The following is a 20,794-nucleotide window of genomic DNA, read 5'->3' on the forward strand; positions in this document are numbered from 1 at the left end:
ACCTTTTGTTCATGTTGGGTAGGTTATCTCCATCCACCATGTCTACTTTCATTTACAGCCCTTGCATGCTATTTCTTTAAATTATGATACATGAGTTTCGAAGTGGTTTTGGGAGTCGAATCGCTTTGTCAGTAAAGACTCCTCATGTTTCGTGATATTGATTTTCAGCAGTTTCGAGACTCTTCACATCTGGCAGAGAAATAAAAGGTCCCGTTATTGTTTTTCCCCTCTCGCTTTTCACCGAAGAAGCAGCTCATCAAGCAAAGTGACAAGTGGATGATAAAAGACTTGGTTAGCGCAATTCCTTATCCACCCTTGGTCCGCGTTCCCTTGTCCCTTGTCTCGTCCCATCTAAAGTGCGTCACTCCATTATCCCCGTCACGAACTAATCTGACCATTTTCTCTACCCTGTTCAGGTGTCAACAGGCTGTTTTCTTCTTGCAGTCACTGGCTGTCTGTGTATGGAGTTGATTTGGAGTTAGTTTTATCATGTCCAGGTTGAGGGGCCACGGCCTGAAAACTCCGCATCATTCATTGATTCTCAATTTCCCACGATGAAACCGAGGCCGGCCTTCAAACGAAGTCTTGTTGACAAGCTTGTGTCAGTTTTCGCCAATGAGAACCTCACTGGCACCCCAGACACGATCAACTCAGCGCCACGTATCTGTGGCTGCTGTTGTAAGTTGCCCATCAGGGAGGGCATGGCTTATTAGCTTGAGATTCACCTTAGCGGCATAGAAATATTCAGGTCTACGACCCAGCGAGGTTACATGGCTGTGTAGGTATCATTCCCTGCGATTTGAATCTTCTGTTGTTGGCTTCCAACTACCATGTTACGGGCGAGAGGAGAGAACGCTGAGAGGCTGGATGATTTCAGGATCTTCGATCCCTATCTATGACCATCAATTTAGTGCCGCGGCTAGGAGTGGCTTTCTTTTGCCGTTGCTGTTGGCAGCTCTGTGGTTGACCAGCCTCTCATACTCTTATCACGAGGGCTCTTGTTGCTGGCATTCGCTGAGCTAGGAGGGAGCGCGGAGGTTGCCCAGGCTTGCAGAATTCTGGACTCTTTTAGCGCCCCTGCAGCCACACGCGGATGGCTAACGTTGCTAGCCGCCTTTTAACTTCACCTCTCCTCAACTGCTGCCAAGGTAGCCGTTCAGGCGTTGTCATCGAGCTACGCGTACAGTGTATGATAAGAATAGATTTGAGTTGGACTGGCTCTTACGCGGCTAAAACCAATGGCTTCAAGTTTGTTCCAGTTCATGTCTGCCGATATTCCGCAAAAGCAATACTCCTTTTCTAAGGCACAACATGGTGCCGTTTTTTCCGTCTCCATCAGAGAGTAATTACGGTCTTATATGAATATCTCGTTGCATTCCCTAGCAGCTCGGCACGATTTTCCGAGTTCCAGGTGGTTTTCTGTCATATCTAAGACAACACATTCATTCGTCATCATGGAATATTCATAAACAACACCAACTTTCGAGTCTTCGGTCTTCATATGGTTCAAGTGGGCTCGTTGTCGCCCCTTTTTGTGGAGAACTCGGGGCTTGCCTTGGGCTAGAGGGTCGTTCGTTTCTGTTGTTAGATAAATTCCATTGAATCTTTGGGTTTTGATGTCGAAATTGAGTACTGTCATAGTCTATCAGCTGTGTCGTTAATGATACACCTAAGCCCATCGCCCAACTGTTCCTGGTCTAAGAGTGGAACTCTTCCATTGTTCAGCTTGGATGTTTTAAGATTATATAAAATCAAAGGTCAGACAAGGCAGGAGCTGGCGTTTCTATCAACCGGAGAGGACATACCGATATTTCACGTTCAGATGGATGCGGGTAGCTGGATCCAGGGTAGTTGACTTCATTAGTACTCCACCAAAATGCGAAGCTCGGAATCAGTGGGGGTGGAGAGCTCCCCGTCAAGTAACACGGTCGGGTCCCTGCATGATGATCTCAGCTCCTGAACTCCATTGGTTAATAGCCCAACCTAACAACTCCAACTTCAACTACCTACCTGGGTACTCACGGCCCTTAGGACCTGTGTCTGCCCGTCAATCAAAAGCTCTCTGCCCTACGATACAGGTTTGATGAGTTATGTTCCGACAAAAATAAGGGCCTTTGTTTCTCTTCCATGCAACTCTCGAATGAAATCTGAAGCCGCACAGCAGCGCTCGATGCACACCAACTGCTGCTGACCCCTCCATTTCCTCTCCTTCCCACAATCAGCCAACTCCATCAGCAGAACCATACAAGACATTGCCTATCATGAATCGCCTACCACGCGAACTAATCGATGCGATACTTCAGCAATGTATTGAATATGGCCCCAAGAATGCAGTCCTCGATCTTCGGCTCGTTTGCCGCGTCTTTGACCAGATCCTTAAGCCGTTCGCATGCCGGACTCTGGACCTGGAATTCTCGCGCCTGAGCAAGACCAGCGGTATAGAACACCCACAAATAGACGCACTCCAGACGATAGGATATCATTGCAAGAGCCTCTACATTGACCTGATGGTTCTGAGAGATGACCGTGAGTGTCCGACCCCAGGCTTGCGCACATGTGGTGGCTAACTGATGATTGCCAGTGGAAGTCGAGTTCCTTGACACCGTATTTGCACGAGTCCCGTCCATGGCGGACTTTTGTCAAACACTACACAAAAAATACTGCATGAATGAAACATCTTTCACGGAGACGGATTACTATCAGAAGGTCGAGGAAATGCTATTCTACTGCCGTGACGTTGACCGTCTACGCCTTAACCTCCCCTTCCAGCTCGTCGGCCGCCATTGTAACGCCGCCACAATGATCCTGGCCAACACACTGAAAGCCTTTGCGCAGCGACCCGAGGAAGACTCAGCGAAGCTCAATACACTCGTCGTAGAGAATGTGACCGATGTAGCCATACGCCACCTCTGGATGAACCCGATCGATGTGATGAACATCATGAAAGTCTTGGAGGTGCTGGAACACCTCGTCTTGACGTTACGGCGACACGAGAACGAGCCCATAACCGTGGGATTATTCGGATCCTGCCTTTGGAACCTTGTCGAGAACGCGGGAGAGCTCAAGAGTCTCTGCTTGATAGGGATGGACCACGACGATCGCCCACCACGAGGGTTGAAACAGACGAAATTCTGGCAGATGCCTGTTGACGAGTGGCGCGCAAAGTCATTACCGGCGCCTAACGTCATACACTCTAACCTCACATGTTTGGAGCTCAAACGGATCGAGTTGTGCCCAGAGGTATTTGTACGTACTGCGGAAAATTTTGGGACCACACTTCGAGAGCTTTATTTGAACGAAGTATATCTTAAGGTTGAGCAATCGCGCGACTGGAACGAGGATTCTAAGAAAATCCTTTGGGTCGGCATGCCCAACCAACGGCCAGGGGATGACTGCCATTGGATTGCTATGGCGCTGAGATGTGCAACACCACATCTGAGAATCTGCCGAGCATCTTTCCTGGCTTATGATCACTACATGCTCGAAGATATGCCCACACAGCCAGAGTTTGACCTTATTGACCCCTGTGGTCTTGGTCGAAGCATCTCTCAGCGCTTTGTTGAAGTGGTCATGGGAATCCGCCAACCTACGGCTCTTACTAAAGATGCAGTTGAATACCTTCCTGCGGACGCTCTGTTCGACAGTCTTCTGAACAACCTACTCCCACGGAATCGTGCCCTGAGAGTGGTTGAATACGATACTAATGCGTACCAGACGGCTGTTGCCAACTCAACGTCAGAGTGGCAACGCAGCATCGATGGCGTGTTCCCAAATTGCAACTCCAACACTCTCGATGAATTACATTTTATCGCTGAGACGGCATGTGAAGGCATGAGTGAGATACATCGGCGTCGCAACGAGTGGTCTGCCGAGAATAGTATGGCAAACGAGTTCACGGAAAACTTGTTTAATATCCCACCTTCTGACGACGAACATATTTAATGACGATTCGGGGTCACCTACTTCACGACGAGATATCACGACCCATTGGTTATAGACAACTTCGAGAAATCGAAATAATATTCTTCAGGTAGCTTGCCATCCAAGCCTCAATAACAAAGAGATGCGATTTGCATCAGTTTTGACCATAGCCGCTGTATAAATGCCAACCCAGGGGGGCCTTGAATGAAGCACGCCCCTATCTTTTTTATTTGCTTTTGGAGCATCTTTTAACAAAGGAAATAGTTCTCATAACATGTCATCATAGATCATCTTCTTCTAAATAAAGTATAAACCGAGTGGGAAAAACCATTAGGACATGCGCCTAGGAGCCGTTGACGCCATTTCCGTTGCCGTTGAAACCGTTGGTCTTGGCCGCGGATGTAGCCTTCTCGAGGGCCTGGAGAACGTCATTGGTAAGGTCCTGGGCGTCCTCAACACCGCAGCTGATGCGGACAAGGTCGTCGAAAATACCGACAGCCTCACGCTGATCTCGAGGGATACCGGCATGAGTCATGCTGCTGGGAACTTCGACCAGACTCTCAACACCACCAAGACTCTCAGCGAGAGTGAAGATCTTCGTCACCTGGCAGAAACGCTCAGCGGCAGCGTGACCACCCTGGATGCGGAATGAGAGCATGCCGCCACCCAGACCATCACGATGCTGCTTCTTGGCGATATGTCGGTGAGGGTGAGAGTCAAGACCGGGGTAGTTGACGGCAATGACCAGAGGAGAAGCCTCGAGAGCTCGGGCTACAGCGTCAGCGTTGCGGCTGGCCTCACGAGCTCGCAGATGCAGAGTCTTCAGACCACGGTGAGCAAGCCAGGAGTCAAATGCTGAGGGTACAGCGCCAATGGCGTTCTGAAGGAAGCTCAGACGGTTCTTGAGCTCGTCGCTGTTGAAAGCAGCAACACCCATGACCACATCACTGTGACCGTTGATATACTTGGTGACACTGTGGACAACGATGTCGGCACCGAAATCGAGCGGGTTCTGGACGTAAGGGGAGAGGAAAGTGTTGTCAACAACGACGAGGACACCGTGCTTGTGGGCCTCAGAAACAACAGCTCGGACATCGACAAGGCGCAGGGTAGGGTTGCTAGGACTCTCGATCCAGATCAGACGGGTATCGGGGGTAATGTGCTCGCTGATATCGACCTCGATCTCCGGTGTGAAGGTCACCTTGACGCCGTGGGCCTTTGCGACCTGAGTGAAGTATCGGTGGGTACCTCCGTAGACATCGGAGACGGAGATGACATGGCTGCCGGCAGCGAGACTCTGGAGGATAGTGGCGGTGGTGGCGGAACCGGAGGAGAAAGCGAGGGCGTACTTGGCGTGCTCGAGAGCAGCAACAGCGGTCTCGAAGTTGGTACGGTTGGGATTGGAGGATCTGGAGTACTCATACTCGCCAACGGGCTTGCCAACGGCGGACTGAGCAAATGTGGTCGACAGAGAGATGGACTCAATCACGGCGCCGGTAGCGGGGTCATGTGGAGCGCCGGCGTGGACGGCGAGAGTACCGAAGCTGTGGACGGGGGACGGAGGGCGAGGTGGGGTGGCCACAGGGTCCGAGTTGAGAGGAGCAGCCGACATTGTAGCTGAGGATTGACTGAGGGTGTGAAAGAGAGAGGAGAGGGGTATAATTGAGCCTCGATAAGGTCTATACGAGGTAGAAGAAAAGCTGAAGAAAGTTGGCGAGTTGAGGTGAAGTAAGGAAGAGGTTGAGGTGGGATGGATGTGGTGACAGAGATGTTAATATAGATACAAACTCTGGGCTCTAGCGACAAGCAAGTGGAGGTCCAGGCGGGGCTGAAGGGTAAAAAAAAGAGGGAAAAAAGCCTTTTTTCCCTTGTTCCTGTGTTGCCCTGGTCTGTTGTGTAATGTAATAGGTATGGGGAACGTGAGAGGGGACCCTTTTTATATCAGAGCTAGGTACCTTAGCTACTGCATGCAATCCTGCTGCGCCAAGTTACAGAGAAACAAAGGGAAGCCTCGGTTTGACGCGATCCAGGGTCGAGATGATGCGCAAAAGGCGGAGGGCGTAGAGTTTAGTCCTGAAGGAGCAATGTCGTGTCGTCGATTATAAGACAGACAGAAAGTCTCAGAGGTCTAGAGCAGGTGGGTTTGAAACCTTGACGATCACGTCACAGCAGCCTCTTGAGCAAGGGATCGAGAGTTTTAAGAGTCAAAAAGACAATGATGAGATGTCAACTTCTCGGGGAAATTGACTCAATAGATTAATAATTTATGGTTCAGAGAGTAAATAAACGTAAAAAGAATTGATTAGTGAGTGACTCGTGTGCCAAAAAAATATGCAACTTTGGCTGGGTTGTGTTTTTTCGTGGTCGGTTATCGGCTCTCGGTGTACAAAGTACAGACAGATATCGTCGGCTTAAGGATCAGTTAGACAGATTGGATGCTGGGATTGTGGAATCATGGAAGGGTTCAGCGAAGGAAAAAATGGGCTCTCTTGATTTATATCAAATTTCCATTTCTTCTAGCGCCTGGATTACACAATTGGATTAGATGGATTGCCTTCTTCTATGGCTGGTTCCATTCCATACATTTGTAAGTTGAATAGATAGACCAGGAGAACAATCGGGAAATGCATTACACAAGGCTCAATCGGTATACATCATGTCTACTTGCGCATCCCCCCAACTTCACCTCAGAGTTGGTGATATCTCATGTACAGGATCGTACCCTGGCCGATGGCCCAGATGGCGCCGCCTCTTGTGCCTTTCGTCATCCGTCAGAGTACCTAGTATGCATGGAAAGAAAAGAAAACGGCCGAAGTCCGCTGCCCAAAAATGTATGAATTGCAACTGACGGTTTGACAGGTGAATGCCTGTTTGGTTAACCTTGCGGCGTGCCCGAGCTGATTTCCTTGGCCTCAATGACAAATGTGACCCAGAAAAGTTGCTTACAGAAGCATTCGCCTTTTTATTATCTACCATGCAGTATCTGCATATCCATGGTAATTTGGCGCCACTGCAGCAACAAAGGTCCCCTCCCTATGTCCTCGATGGCTTACATATATTGGTTTCGTATCATCTTATTTCCCTGGCGCAAGGCGCGCGAATACCATTCGATGTTTCCTATTGTTTGTCGGGTTTGCGACGGGCAGATGCGGTCCTTTCGGCGATAAGTGGAGGGGGTGTTCTTGTATCCATCATTTCACCGCGAGAGACAACGGAGGAAAGTCTTCAAGCGTTTTAGTCAGCTCAGCTAACAGAGAACCTTTGATCGGTGAGGCTCTGGCGCATCATGTGCTCGATGTCGTGATAGAAGGGAGAACCTGTCTTTGGTAATAAGATACGGTTCTCGCTGGCTGTAAGCCGCCCCCATGTCTGACATCCAATCCATAGTTCCACCGGAATACCTACTTACCTACCTACTCCTTTCGGTGATATAAACAGAGTATTGAGCCGATATGGCCGCAATGTTTTCGAGCAAACTAGGTACCTACGAACTCGCGTCACATTGTGTTTATCTGATAATTAGAACTCCGCTGTTTGCTTTGGAATCAGTGCATCAGCTCAAGTCGTGATCCTCAAATAGAATCCATGACCGACATCCCGTGCAAGGATTTGTTCCGTTGGTGTGTACAACCTCTTTTTACCGAATTCTTTATGTGGCTGCAACACAATTCTTATTAGGTACAGAGGCCGATGGCATTTGTGATTGTCCCGTGTCCCCCGCAAAAGTCTCACACACCTGGAGAGAGCTGCCATAAAAGATAAGCGGTTCCTTGCAGGTCGACGATGTCGTGATTATTCGTGTCGTCATGTCCGCCCGGAAATGGAGGTCAGCAGATCTAATGTTGGCACCAACAGATTGCGGACAAGATCAAGTCTAGTGTAGAGTTGAATGATTTTATCGTTGAGATTTACCAAAGAAGACGTGTTATACTGAATTGAAATGAAGCCAGGATCATCAATGACTGTAACAAGAAGAGTTGATAAGTACCTTATGTACTCTGTAGTATGCATGTAAGTGATGTTGGATCGAATTAACAATTCTAATGCCTTAGCCTCATTTTGCTGCCTTAACCGATAGTCATGACGAGCAGCACCCTTGAAAAAACATGCATGGATCCTTGTAAAGATATGGAATGAAGGAACTAACTCTGACTTTTTCTTTCAGAAATGCATAGTATTATTGTAAAAGTCTATGGCATTTGGACATAAAATATGCTATGGTATATGTCATATTCTGTTCCCGTGCATTTTGGACACAAGTAACACTGCCTGGATCGGCTGGCTTCTGTTTGCACTATCACCTTTACGCCCTCCCTTGGACAATAGGGAACTAAATCCGCCTACTAAGGTAGGAAGGTGACTAGCCTGTAACAGACATTATGATACGAGTACGGAGGCCGCAGATCAATTAGAAAATGCATCATAATCCATCAATTAATTAATCTCAAAACGTCATCCAAATCTACAGGCACCGAATGTCTTGAATCCTTCATCCTAACCCTCGGAATAACCACATCCCCGACGGCTCAACGTTTTCTCAGTCTGACAGGATGTCGTGGTTTCATTGGACGCCATCGTCCCGTGTCCCCAAAAGACGGTAGATCTCATGATACGATCGGACCACCAAACCACCCCAATATCCGACAGAGGGAGAACCCCCATATTCTGTAGGTACTCTTGGACGAAAGATTAATATCTCCATGCATCCATTATCTACCCGTCATAGTTGCCATTGACGTCCAATTGACGCAGCCTCAGTCGGAACAACTTATCTCACCCGATTGACATGAAGATGAGTCTGAACTGGAGTGGCTTTGAGGCTGTCATGTTGGTTGGAATACGCCATAGTACATCTGGATAGGGGTCCATGCGTAATCTTTCAATCTGTGTGACCTTTTTGCAGGTGTCTGAGTATGGATGTCTCTCCTGTCACAGGGTCCTCTGCGACCTGTCTCTCGTTCAGCCCATTGTGCCATAGAGTTGATCAAAGAAAGGAAAACCATCTGGTGGTATCCGGGCCGTCCTCATCCTTTTTTATGTTATCCTCAGTCCACCCGCCTACGTGGTTCCTTAGGCGAAGGACACAATCGACAAAGCGTCGATATTCGGGCTCCACAATGAGAAGCTGATACCAAAAGCATCCCCGACACAGGCAAGACACGCACAGCAATATCAGGAGGGCTCGGGGAGCAAAGAAGAAGCACACGACAGGACAGGGCCATATCCCTGTTGACTTTTGACTTGCTGTGGCAGTGCAGCCTTCCCAGCTCCCATTCGCTGTAGACGCCAACAGAAGGACATGACAGGTTAGAACTGCGCTGAACCGGGGGCTCCAAGCTCCACTAGGCTGTCCTGCCGACGGACCGCCCCTCCACTTCATGGTGCGCGGTGGCTGCTGGCTGCATCTCTTCTGCCCTCATTTGCATCTCATCACATCACAATAGCACCAGATTCTCCTTCACCGCACTTGCTCGAAACGGGGAATCTCAGCAGTAACTACCAGCTTCTGCCCCCAAGTTCGAAAACTTTACCGTTTCGTGCTCAACCACGATTTCGCCTCTCTTCGTTCTTCAACACGCGTCATGGAATTCTCTTCCTTATAATCTCTCTTCCTTCTCTGTTCTCTACTGTTGCTTCTCCTTTACTCAAAGCCAACCGTATAGAGGCCCCCTGCCTCTGCGGCCATGCTGCGATTTTACTCACATTTCAGGGTCCTCTCCATACATTCTCAAGGAACTTGTTGACAAACGACACGTGAAAAAAATACATATCTCTTCCTCCTTTCGCCCCTTTCTCAATCCATCATGCCTCCTCGACGCTCTCACAAAAAGTCTCGGGCGGGTTGTCGGAGGTGTAAGAATAGGAAGATAAAAGTAGGTCTTATCGATCCTCTGCTAATGCCTCAACGCATCGCACCATATTGCACGCTTGCCGTTCAAACATAGACATTCTTCGCGTTGGCTTGAATGGCCCCCCCCCAGACTGTTGGTCTTTTTGGACGCCTGGACTGACTCGAAATTCCCATTGGTTGTAGTGCGACGAGGTTCACCCACGATGTGGTAATTGTGCCAAGCACGGCGTTCCTTGCGATTTCAGCAACCCCGATGTTCTCGAAGAACTTGCCATATCAACTAATACCAGTACTGAGAGTATCGGCGCACCTACTCCCTCGCCTGCGCCGACTGTCAACTTCAATTCTGCTCCAAGAACGCCGCTACCACGCCCACGTGCCCCTTCAAGTCCAGCAAGAGCGCCGCGACCAAACCCTTCCCCTCCCACTTCCGTCTACTCGCAACCTTCGATAAGCTCGTCCACCAACACCATAGACCATGGCGAACGAATGCTCGAGCTGCGTTTGATGCATCACTACACCAATGTCACCTCCAAGACGCTCCTGACCAACTCGCCTGCCGCTGAGGATATCTGGCAGCGTGCCGTCCCACAGATGGCCTTCTCTGGCAATGGCAAGACGTACCTCGCCGACGCCATCTTGTCTGTCGCAGCCCTCCATCTACGCTCCATGTCTCCGAATGACAAAGCATTGGTGCGCGCTTCACATGCTTACTCGGCCTCCTCTCTTTCTGCATTCGGGGCGTCGCTAGGCTCCGGCATTACACCCGACAATGCGGAGCCTCTGTTCCTCACAGCGACGCTAATTGCTTTCCAAGCCAGTGCCTCTCGCATCTTTGTCAAGGACGACGGGGATTCTGCCCCTGGGGATTCAACGAGTCGATATGTGCCCCCGCTCTCCTGGTTCCATGCTTTTCAGGGCGTCAAGACCGTGGTCGCAAACTCGTGGCAATGGATCCATCACAGCGACATCGTCAAAGTTGTCATTGATTCGCAACCTGGTTTCCAGCTGAACCTCAACCCGCGCTCGCTGACTCATTCTTCGGCCATATGCTAGAAGGGCTAAACGATGAATTGATGAACGAAGATCCTCGTTTGCTTTCAACGACCACTCAGGCTTACTCACATGCCGTAAGCGTGCTTAACTGGGCGCATAAAAACTATCACGCAGCTGCCGCGCTCACATTCCCTGCTACTGTTTCGAAGCGCTACGTTGATCTTGTTGATGCAAGACGTCCCCGTGCTCTCGCCATCCTTGCTTGCTTCTTTGCATTGCTGAAGCGAATGGATAATGTATGGTGGTTGCAAGATGTGGCTCGCCGAGAGGTCATGGGCCTGGTCAGCTTATTCGAGCCCGGATCTAAGTGGTGGCGGCACCTTGAGTGGCCAATAAGGATCGCTTTGTTGGACGGCAGCTCTATACCACAAGACATCTGGGGCACGGAGCTCGAAGAGCAAGCACCAGAGCAACAGACTGTTGGCTCCATGACACAGCACATTGAGATATTTGCTGAGATGTTGCACCAGCATGCACAGCCTCCTATTCCCATTGCAGACGAGGATCTCATAGTTCCTGACTCACCTGACTGAAGGGTCGTGGCAGCCATGCACAGCCATGATGGCCCTAGGGCTTAGAGCTGGTCTCGCGGCCTTTTCAATATCTTGTTGGTAACCAGCTTCAGCATGTCGCTGGTCAGCAAGAAATGCTTTCCATCTACAGTCGACAGAAGAGGACGGCCAGCATCACTCCACTTCATGATTCACGACCATTTCCTCACAATCGGAACCGGTGATTATATCAAGACGCATCGAGACGAGATGGTCCCAATGATCACTTGTGTAAGAGATCACATGGCACCTTACAGTCCGATTACATTCGCGGCGCGATAATCTATCGACGAGGGAAAAGCTTAATGTTCGAGATTCTTTGCCAGGCACCCACAGGACTTGGCCATTGTGTTGATCAGCACAATGGCAAGCCTATCATTGATCACGACTTACGAGTTGAAAGGTTCAGCCAGGCACGGGAAACAGTACAATTAGATCGAACAAGCCCAAGCTTCGCTTGGGCTTATGGTTACATTGCTCCATATTGTATACCCAGCACAAGTGTCCAGGTCATCGCTGGAAAGGGGAGCCTTCCACTTTGATCTCGATTTAATTAGTATATAATGTCATTACAATAGAGAAATGCGGTTCGGGGCTTTGAATGTAGTCATGCATATGATATCGTTCAGCGAGCGATACTTGTAATAATTGAAACATATAAGGAGCGCTAGCCTTGCTTCAAGCAGTTGTATTTAGACACTATGGCTGACTTTCAAAGGAGAGATGACAGCATCGGGATCACCATGCCCAGATAAATGACAACAATATCAGAAACCTCAATTAGACATACGACAGGGCCTGTCATACTTAGGGATGGAACCCAGTAAATCAATTATTGACATAGCCTTTACAAGACCTTTTCCTAGACGCCCAACTCCGAGCATGCAATGCCGCACATCTACTATTGCTTTATCCTCTTGGAGTCCTCCTCTTCAACGACATCCACCGCATCTTCGGCATCCTTTCGACTTCGCTTCAGACCCTTCATCTTGCGGAGCTGCAGCTCGCTGAGATCCTGCTTGCCCAGATGCACGCGGCCAATCTTGTCACCCATAGAGTCGGTTGTGATGTTCTTCTTGGTGCGCTCCTCGGTGCCGCGAGGCTTCTTCATGGCCTCCTTGAGCATCGACTCATCGGGCTCCCTGACTCGGCCGACACGGAAATCCATGCGAGGACCGATCTCCTCAACCTCAACACGGGGAAGACGCTGACCGGATCGCTTGGTATTGATGGTGTAGACTCGCAAGTGGATGGCGGGCTTAACATCACCGTCGCCAGTGCTATCCTCTGCGCTAATGGAGATGATGTACTGGAGACCCTCGACGTCAATCTTGTCACTGGGCTCGCCCTTGAAGAAATCAAGGAGCATGCTCTTCGCAAGGGTGAACTCGTTGCTGACAGGGCTCTCAAAAGCAGTACCAGCGAACAGGATCATAGGCCGCAGACCAATGGCGAATTTCTTAGTCTTGAACTGAGCAATAGAACGGAAGCTCTCCGGGTCGAGGTAGAGCTCAAGCATGTCAAGGACCTTATAACCGAAAGTGCGAACAAAAGTCAAGGTATGGGGACGCTTCTTCTGGCTGCTACCAAAAACGAGGAGACTGGCGTCGTTCTTTTCGGAGAAAAACTCGAGCGAGGCGGCGTCGTCAAAGGGATGGATGGCGTTCTTCTTGGTGAACTTCTTAGCGAGAGGTTGGCGCATCTGATGAAGGTCGTTGAGGGCATCCTGGATGATCTGAGAGCATGTTGTTCCGCGGAGGAAGAGGCACGTCTTGGGATTCTCGTTTGCCTTTGGTTCGCGCTTCTCGAGGGCTCGCTTTGAGCGCGCATTGCGAGGTTTACTTCATGATTGTTAGTTTATGGGACAATAGTTGTGGTTGAGAGTCGGCTTGACATACACTTGTCTGAGCATCTTGTAAATTGGGAATAATAGATGTCCTTGAAAAGATCGGTGGTGAGGCTTCAAGGTGGGAGGTTGGCTTGCAACCTTGGTAGAATAGGAACGAGGAAAAAAAAAGTTCTTATCGATAAAGCCTACACGCTACTCACCGTTCACCGAAAGTAGTGGTCACCTTTTGCCTTCTGAGCTCGGTGAGACCCCTGCTCGCTGACTTTGGGCCACCCCGCAGTCACGTGCGGCACAGTTCTCTTCACATTCGGTAAGTACTGCCGCTAAAGGTAAGAAGACGGCGGAGCCTCGGTATTTTCCCCGCCATAGCGCGGGCATCACTTCGGGTTTCGCTAGCTCATAGTAGGAGTTCAACCCTCTTCCATCTGAACTGTAAACTACAACTCATCATATCTTGTCATATCAATAAAGCGCAAACTCATCATCGACTCGAAACCCCCATCATTTCTTTTTGCTTACCGACATACCCGATCACTTAAGACCTATCCTACTGAACGTTAGCCGTCATGTCGTTTATGGGTGGCGCTGAATGTTCGACATCTGCGAACCCCCTCAGCCAGCTTCATAAGCATACTCAGAATGACAGAACACTCCAGCAAGACCGTCTAGTTGGTCGAGGACCTGGAGGACAGCTCAATGGATTTCGAAGCCAGAGCGCCAATGCGCCCCAGGATGAGGTGCGCCGCCATACAAGGCCGTTGAAGCTATTACTAATACACCAATCTTGATGCTGTAGATGATGAACGGCTTCCTTAATCAAGGCCCAAGCCTCCAGCAAGAATTCCCCATGCAGCCGGGCCAGATGGGCCCTCTCGGCCCAGCCCAGTCCCATATGCGAGCCAACTCGGCATCACCAACATGGGCGCACGACTTCAATGGCCAGCCAGCGATGGAATCAGCTTTCCAGGCGCCACCTGCTACGCAATCGCACTTTAACGCTGACGAATTTGCCCGTTTTCAGCAGCTTAACACACAAGGTTCTTCCGCGAGAGCGAGTCCGATGCAAAGCAACGTTCCTAGCCAGATGAACCAACAAAGACCCATGATGGGCGGCATGATGAACCGACCGATGGGCTACACTCCCATGTTCCAGCCTATGTACCAGAACCAACAGCCCATGCACCAACCACAACAGCAGGATCTCAAGGGCAAGGGCCGCCTCGTGGAGCTCGACGACCACAAGTGGGAGGAGCAGTTCGCCTCGATGGAGCTGCAAGATAGTGATAAGGCTAAGGAACAAGAGGAGGCAAATGCCGCAGAGCAGGAGCTTAACGAAATGGACAAAGGCTTAACGGCCGAAACTAATGAGTTGGGTGACTTCGAATCTATATGGAGAGGAATACAAGCTGAGACGGCTGCTTCTAGACAAGACTTTGACCAATTCGATACCGAATGGAGCAACAACATGATGCCCGATTTCGAGGGTATGGGCGACTGGGGCCGCCTCGGGGACCCGGCCGTCGAAACCTACCTATTCGAACAAGACAACTTCTTTCGCGACGAAAAGAACGCTTTCGAGGAGGGTGTGCGCATCATGAGAGAAGGCGGAAACCTGTCCTTGGCCGCGCTGGCCTTCGAATCTGCTGTTCAGCAGAATCCCAATCATACCGAGGCGTGGGTTTACCTAGGAACAGCCCAGGCGCAGAATGAGAAAGAGACAGCAGCCATCAGGGCTCTCGAGCAAGCGCTGAAACTCGACCCCAACAACTTGGCGGCCTTGATGGGCCTGGCCGTATCATACACCAATGAAGGATATGACAGCACAGCATATCGAACTCTTGAGAGGTGGTTGTCCGTTAAGTATCCTAACATTCTCGACCCCAAAGATCTACACCCCCCTGCAGAGATGGGTTTCACAGACCGGCAGCAGCTTCATGACAAGGTGACAAATCTGTTTATCAAGGCGGCCCAGCTGAGCCCTGACGGTGAGCATATGGATCCCGATGTACAAGTAGGCCTTGGAGTGCTCTTTTATGGCGCAGAGGATTATGACAAAGCAGTGGACTGCTTCCAGTCTGCCCTCCACTCATCAGAGGTTGGTACATCCAACCAACAGGAGCAGCTTCATCTCCTCTGGAACCGCCTCGGTGCAACTCTTGCCGTCGCTCAATTCCAGCCTTTCTCTTACGGGTATCTTAACGATGAAACTATCATCCTCCTCCACGCCCTTGGGATCTCTCAAGAGACACTCCTTTCCAAGCAGCGCGATCACTTCCGATTCCACCACGAGGCTGCCTGTCACTTCCTAGCCGCTCTGGAGATGCACAAGGCCATTGAAAAGTCGGGCCGGAGCAAGGCGTACGAGATTCTGGGCGATAATGCCTCCGGCGTCGATGAGACACTCGATCGCATGTCGGCGCAAAACCGGAGCAGCACCCTATACGATACCCTCCGGCGTGTCTTTACACAGATGGGTCGCCGGGATTTGGCGGAGAAGACCGTTGCCGGTGTCGATCCGGATGTGTTCAGACCTGAATTTGAGTTTTAGGGCTTCACGTCTTTTGTTTTTGAATGAGTTGACTTACATGAAGAAGCGGTCTGCCTCAAGGAAGTTCGGAGAGGGCTCAGCAATAGTGCGTTTGCTGTGGGAAATGATTTTGGCCCTAGCTTGGATGTTATATATGAGAGACATGCATGGCTCTGGAAGAATTTGCATCGCAGTGATGTTGTCCCTGGAGCAACGATATCATATAGTGTCTAACTACTTCTGCGCTCATTTATCATGCATCAATGTCTACGAATAGTTACGCCAGGCTAACCATATACATTGCATCTATGCATCAATTGACGCTAAGAACCTATTTTTATCTCTGCTGTGGAAAAGTGGTCACTGCCGCAAGTGGTTGTGTCGACTAAGATGAAGGACTTCTTCCATTATCAGCTCTAATCTTGGAGATATGCCCTCATAAGACTTTACCAATCATCTGAAGCGCTCTCGATGCATGAGCTGACACGCTTGAACATCTAGCAAGCTATCTTTATGTGCAGGTTAGTCAAAATTGGAGCTTGTGACACATTTTGCACAGTTCAAGGTGAAACCACGATATCGAGAAGCAAAGACACTAATAGAGTTGAACCTTGAAGTCTAGACCAGTCTGAAAATATCTACTTTCAATGCAATGATGAACAAATGTTGGAAAGGTCAAAACTTATTTTACCCTTCCCACTGGCGATTCAACCAGGCGTTTTATTGTTACACCAGATGACTCGCACGATGGCAATGTTAGGACAGCCAGATCATCAACTTATGGATTGAAGGCTAATGACATCCAGAACTGGTCGGCGCGGCTTCGATGGCCCCGTGGTCCATCGGTCTATGTCTACCCGAACGGCCACACATCTCGAGTCATTCTATTGAGTGCTTTACTAACAAGTTAGGCATGGGCGGTGGTGATCTGAGCCATGCGCCTTGGTGAGCATGAGAGTGACATATCGTTATTATTTCCTCGGTATTCCCACCCAACTCTCTCTCATCTCCGTTGATTTAGTCTTGTCTTTGTTGCCATTGGTCCTGTTGCCGAGGTAGTGTAGAGGTCAAGTAGCTTTCCGGGAAGAACGATCTGTCGGGTATCTTCAGATCAATAGGAAGCCAACTCCGTGCCGTCTGTTATTACAGGCCAAATGCACTTTCATGAAGGCTGATGCATGTCTCGCCAGAACGAGACGTAACCCATGCAGCCGCTATAGAGCCCACGGCGGCAGCTGGATATCAGACATTGAGCTTCTTCTCCGAGGTGGAGAAATATTTAAGATGCAAGAGGCTAGAAAGGTCATCCAACAGAATCGGGGCTTGAATACGCAAGGGGAGAAGCGCGCTGGGGCAATGACTGGACCATGTTGCTGGCAAAAGCAAAAAGTATGAGACAGGTCTCAGGCACTTGACTGACTTGATTGGGCTGAGCAAGACATCTATGTGACGAACGACAAGAGATGCAACACGCAAAGTCTTGCTCAAATCAGGTTATGTGTCGATGGGATGGGTGCTTTGGGAGACAGACCTGTCAAAATAGTGATGCCATGCGATGCATGTTATCTGACTGAGGGTAGCCAAGACGTCGGCCAGATCCTGCAGAAAGCTTTGGTCCTCCCTACATTGTCCTTGACAACCCCTCGTCGCCAGGACCTCCAGAAGCAACACATCCTTCACGGTCTCAAAGGCGGCCATGAAGCGAGTTATTCAAGTTGTTGAATGTCGGCCCAAACAAGCAAGGCTGACGGTGGCACACGGCTGTCTGGAGATTCCGCTGCGTAACAAGTCTCCTGCTAGCCAACAAACCTATCCTTTGCCCGACCTTTCTTGAGATGGCACTTTTGGACCTGGACCTTATGACGGGCCATCCACGGGGCTCCCATCATCGGGTATTGAGAAACGGAGGGCGTTGAACTAGTCACTTAGTCTAGGGGCCCCAGATTCGATCCAAGCGCCAACATGCTTGATCGAGGTGCAGAAGTGACGATACTAAAGTTAGTTCATTGCGGACTGACGTGCCTGGGGTGCGACTATGTATTGTACATTGCCTCACTTATCCTCTGGTAGCAGGGTAGTCGACAGCAAGAATTTGAACTCCCAAACATGGGTGGTTTACCAACTTCAGTGTGGAACAGGAATTTGAGAAAGGGATGCAGCTGTGGCACTGTCATTGATATGCGAAGTAGCAGCTAATATGCTTCCATGTTCCCTGAGCACTTCGCCAATACTTGTGTGAGCACTCATTGTTGCAGCTGACCGCTTATCTGTGTCTCAGCGGCATGTGTTAATTAAACTCGGATTGTCCGTCAGACAGGATATTGATTGAGACTGTGGTCTAGCTAAGATCTGAAGTAAACTTCGTTCTGCGACATGGTCTTGCTGGATTCGTGCCAGTGGAGAAATGCTATCTTGTCGGTCCGTGGCTGTCGTTTCCTGCCGCCATTCACTAGATCGAGGGTTATTTTCTAATAGTGCCCAACAGCATCGTCATCAAGTATTAATTGATTGAGGGCAGATCTGGTCCTCACCAGTTACAACCCCAGCAATGATGGTGAGCAAGATTGAACGATGGCCTCTAAGGATACTGTACTGCAAAATATCCACTATCGATAGTTCCAAACTTTGTTCACTTCGTCTGTTTTCGTGAAGTGCCTAGGCTTTACCAGACGGCTGGGTCCAGAGACAGCCTGTGAACCCACAAGCATCTGAGAAGAGCCAATGCGAGTGTTCATTGACAAGGAGCAAGGGTATATCGCTTCGACAAAAAGAGGCTTTAGCACGAAGGCCGACTCCCCGCTATGGATGAATCCAGGCGTTTTGGTACTACAACCCAGAGAGATTGGAGGGACCCTTCATCTGACGATAATTGCTCTAAACTCAGAGCTGAAGGGGCTCAATATCTCGAGTCTTCCGTAACTAGCCCAGACGAAGCAAAGCGGTGATTCGCCTGTTGCACTGCGCCATACCATTGCACAGGGCTGATATGAGGGGAGTGGGACGTGTGATGAAAAATTGTGTGAAAGAGGGACTGGTTGCATGGTCTTCCACGGGTATCACTTTGATCTGTTCATCAGTGACGCAGTGTGTAACTAAACAAGCGAGTCGGCGTGATAATGCATGGCCGTACCACTGTTGTCAAGGCAAACAATCGTGGTTTGGCAAATATATTAATCACCGAGCCGGCACTTACCGTGGTATGTTAATCAAGGCTTCTCACCATGGCGCCGAAAGTCGAGCGTGGTATCTTAGTCGATGTTGAATATGTGCAGGCCATGTTGAACATGTATAGGGGATTTGAAGCCCAATGACTGAACAACTAGCAAAAGCTGAAGTTTGCCAAGCACGGATAAGCCATCAGGCCCGCGTTGATGTTTTTGAGCAACCCATGCTGCCGCAGTATCGACAGATGTCAGTTGCTGGATAATAAAATTTCGGATCTCCATGAAACGTTGTATAGATACCCTGACATGGGAGCCAGACTCACCAATCATGGCTTACTATCCATCCAATCAGGGGAATTGACTCGTAACAGGGGTTGCTGTGGGACGCATAGTAGAAATAATTTTCAGCTACAGTTTCGCAACCATGAGTCGGCTGGAAACCCCAAAGTAGAGATCGACAGCTTTTGGCTTACTCGTCGAAAGGACGATAATAAGGATTCCCAGGAGAATGTCCCCGAACGTAGCTGCTGGGTGCTTGGGCCCTTAGAGTCGGATCTGGCGTTAAAACCACACCAAGAGATTTTGGGCACTCGCTTGATGACCATGGCTCGCGCTGGCCTCGAACTGCGGGGGTAAATTTGTCTTAAATAGACAAGGGGCGCCATAGTTCAACATTCTCAGTGGTAGGACTTGCGTTGCCGCGTTGCAGAACATACCAGTTTCACCATTGACTTCGGGGGTTATATCTGATAGTCCGAGCATAGTATCCGTAATCAACAGTCTGTAAGCGAAGCAAGAGACCGATTCCGACTTGTTGTATGGGACGTCGCATAATATGAGTTGTGTAAAAAAGCAATTTCTCTGTGTTTCGCAGCGACTCAGACCAAAAGCGTGTCCCACGGAAGGTCATGATAAAGCGGCAAGGTGCATGAGCTGAAGCGATAGCGTAAGGAAGGCCAAAGCAATATTTGAGTGAGAAACGTAATTAATATTATCTCATTGTTCAAGTTGAGGATGGAGTTGATAGATGGAACTACAACAAAAGGGGACAGGATTGGATGGTCAAGAAACTCCAAATATGGCATACAATGCAAGTGTCATACTTTGTTCATAGGTACCTTATGTTCCTACATCGCTGTCGCACCTTCTGAGTCAAAAGGAATACCGATCTCGCACCTACCTAAGGTAATAGGTATTCGGTGTACGAAACAGTTGTATGCATCCTTGCAACTTCCGTAACAACATTAGTAGGTAGTTATTAGAAACAAAAGTTCTCTCATACGCTTTCTTGTTCGCATCAACTACCTCGGCGCGACTCTACATCAATATTTGCACCAGACACGAGGATATTCACGAGCGCTCTTTGTAGGACCAGCCCATCATGCAGTGTCGCTTTAGAAATACCCTTGTCGATTGGCCCGCCTAGCTCGTCGAGATCAGCGCCCCGAAATCGTACCGGCTAGTCACCAGGGCGGCTAGATCTCTTGGACGCGCCCCGACACGTGCGTGGAGTGTATTAGGGAACAGCAGCGTTCTCTCTGCAAACGTTGCTAGACACAAGCAGCAATGATTGACGAAGGCTTACAGTGCACAATTATACCCGATTGTTTCATGGTGGTAACGCTTATGAAATTTTGGGCATGACAAGTTCTGTGCGTATGCTCTTTGCTTACCATTCTAGGAAAGATCAGCCAGGAAGATATCAGGGTGAACCAACTATCTCGGCCGGGTCCATGGTCCAATATGACATTCCCAAGGTCCTCTGATCTGCCACATGGCATCTCGCAAACTTGGGGCGTTACGTAGCCCTATTTGCTGCGCGGCACGACTGCGCTTACGAGGGGATAAAGCAAAAATACATCATGCCCATGTGCA

At 49.5% G+C, this 20,794-nt stretch overlaps 6 protein-coding genes across 17 annotated transcripts; 4 read left to right on the plus strand and 2 right to left on the minus strand.

Moving 5' to 3' along the window:
• Positions 1-113: 113 nt before the first annotated feature.
• On the plus strand, positions 114-6,532 carry FOXG_00213 (uncharacterized protein). Of its 8 annotated transcripts, XM_018376410.1 has the most exons (5): positions 208-356; positions 417-678; positions 739-778; positions 1,111-2,526; positions 2,582-6,200. In XM_018376410.1, the coding sequence occupies exons 4-5, from the start codon at positions 2,262-2,264 to the stop codon at positions 3,940-3,942; spliced, it is 1,626 nt and encodes a 541-aa protein (XP_018231965.1). In that variant the 5' UTR covers positions 208-356; positions 417-678; positions 739-778; positions 1,111-2,261; the 3' UTR covers positions 3,943-6,200. The 8 variants fall into 8 exon arrangements, with proteins under 8 accessions (XP_018231960.1, XP_018231958.1, XP_018231965.1 ...); XM_018376405.1 differs by having other exon boundaries at positions 114-356; positions 739-2,526; XM_018376406.1 differs by having other exon boundaries at positions 417-778; positions 2,582-6,532.
• FOXG_00214 (cystathionine gamma-lyase) lies at positions 2,662-7,892 on the minus strand. Of its 2 annotated transcripts, XM_018376412.1 has the most exons (3): positions 7,658-7,892; positions 7,331-7,578; positions 2,662-7,144 (listed from the first exon to the last, which is right to left on the minus strand). In XM_018376412.1, exon 3 carries the CDS (start codon positions 5,531-5,533, stop codon positions 4,265-4,267), a length of 1,269 nt encoding a protein of 422 aa, XP_018231967.1. In that variant the 5' UTR covers positions 5,534-7,144; positions 7,331-7,578; positions 7,658-7,892; the 3' UTR covers positions 2,662-4,264. The 2 variants fall into 2 exon arrangements, with proteins under 2 accessions (XP_018231967.1, XP_018231966.1); XM_018376411.1 differs by having other exon boundaries at positions 7,339-7,892.
• FOXG_17830 (uncharacterized protein) lies at positions 6,656-7,947 on the plus strand. 3 transcript variants are annotated; one of them, XM_018397819.1, is made up of 4 exons: positions 6,656-6,704; positions 6,781-7,401; positions 7,445-7,541; positions 7,606-7,947. In XM_018397819.1, exon 2 carries the CDS (start codon positions 6,785-6,787, stop codon positions 7,157-7,159), a length of 375 nt encoding a protein of 124 aa, XP_018231970.1. In that variant the 5' UTR covers positions 6,656-6,704; positions 6,781-6,784; the 3' UTR covers positions 7,160-7,401; positions 7,445-7,541; positions 7,606-7,947. The 3 variants fall into 3 exon arrangements, with proteins under 3 accessions (XP_018231970.1, XP_018231969.1, XP_018231968.1); XM_018397818.1 differs by having other exon boundaries at positions 6,781-7,541; XM_018397817.1 differs by having other exon boundaries at positions 7,445-7,947.
• A 372-nt stretch (positions 7,948-8,319) lies between these two features.
• FOXG_00215 (uncharacterized protein) lies at positions 8,320-13,387 on the plus strand. The gene is made up of 2 exons (XM_018376413.1): positions 8,320-9,794; positions 9,956-13,387. Exons 1-2 carry the CDS (start codon positions 9,726-9,728, stop codon positions 10,826-10,828), a joined length of 942 nt encoding a protein of 313 aa, XP_018231971.1. The 5' UTR covers positions 8,320-9,725; the 3' UTR covers positions 10,829-13,387.
• Positions 8,320-13,401, minus strand: FOXG_00216 (valyl-tRNA synthetase). Its single transcript, XM_018376414.1, has 2 exons — positions 13,278-13,401; positions 8,320-13,220 (listed from the first exon to the last, which is right to left on the minus strand). The coding sequence occupies exons 1-2, from the start codon at positions 13,289-13,291 to the stop codon at positions 12,281-12,283; spliced, it is 954 nt and encodes a 317-aa protein (XP_018231972.1). The 5' UTR covers positions 13,292-13,401; the 3' UTR covers positions 8,320-12,280.
• A 193-nt stretch (positions 13,402-13,594) lies between these two features.
• FOXG_00217 (uncharacterized protein) lies at positions 13,595-15,776 on the plus strand (the record flags this gene model as incomplete). 2 transcript variants are annotated; one of them, XM_018376416.1, is made up of 3 exons in its annotated part: positions 13,598-13,965; positions 14,025-14,596; positions 14,654-15,776. In XM_018376416.1, the coding sequence occupies exons 1-3, from the start codon at positions 13,795-13,797 to the stop codon at positions 15,774-15,776; spliced, it is 1,866 nt and encodes a 621-aa protein (XP_018231974.1). In that variant the 5' UTR covers positions 13,598-13,794. The 2 variants fall into 2 exon arrangements, with proteins under 2 accessions (XP_018231973.1, XP_018231974.1); XM_018376415.1 differs by having other exon boundaries at positions 13,595-13,965; positions 14,025-15,776.
• Positions 15,777-20,794: the final 5,018 nt, after the last annotated feature.

This window comes from Fusarium oxysporum, chromosome 1 (assembly GCF_000149955.1).
Source record: "Fusarium oxysporum f. sp. lycopersici 4287 chromosome 1, whole genome shotgun sequence".
NCBI classification, from domain to species: domain Eukaryota; kingdom Fungi; phylum Ascomycota; class Sordariomycetes; order Hypocreales; family Nectriaceae; genus Fusarium; species Fusarium oxysporum.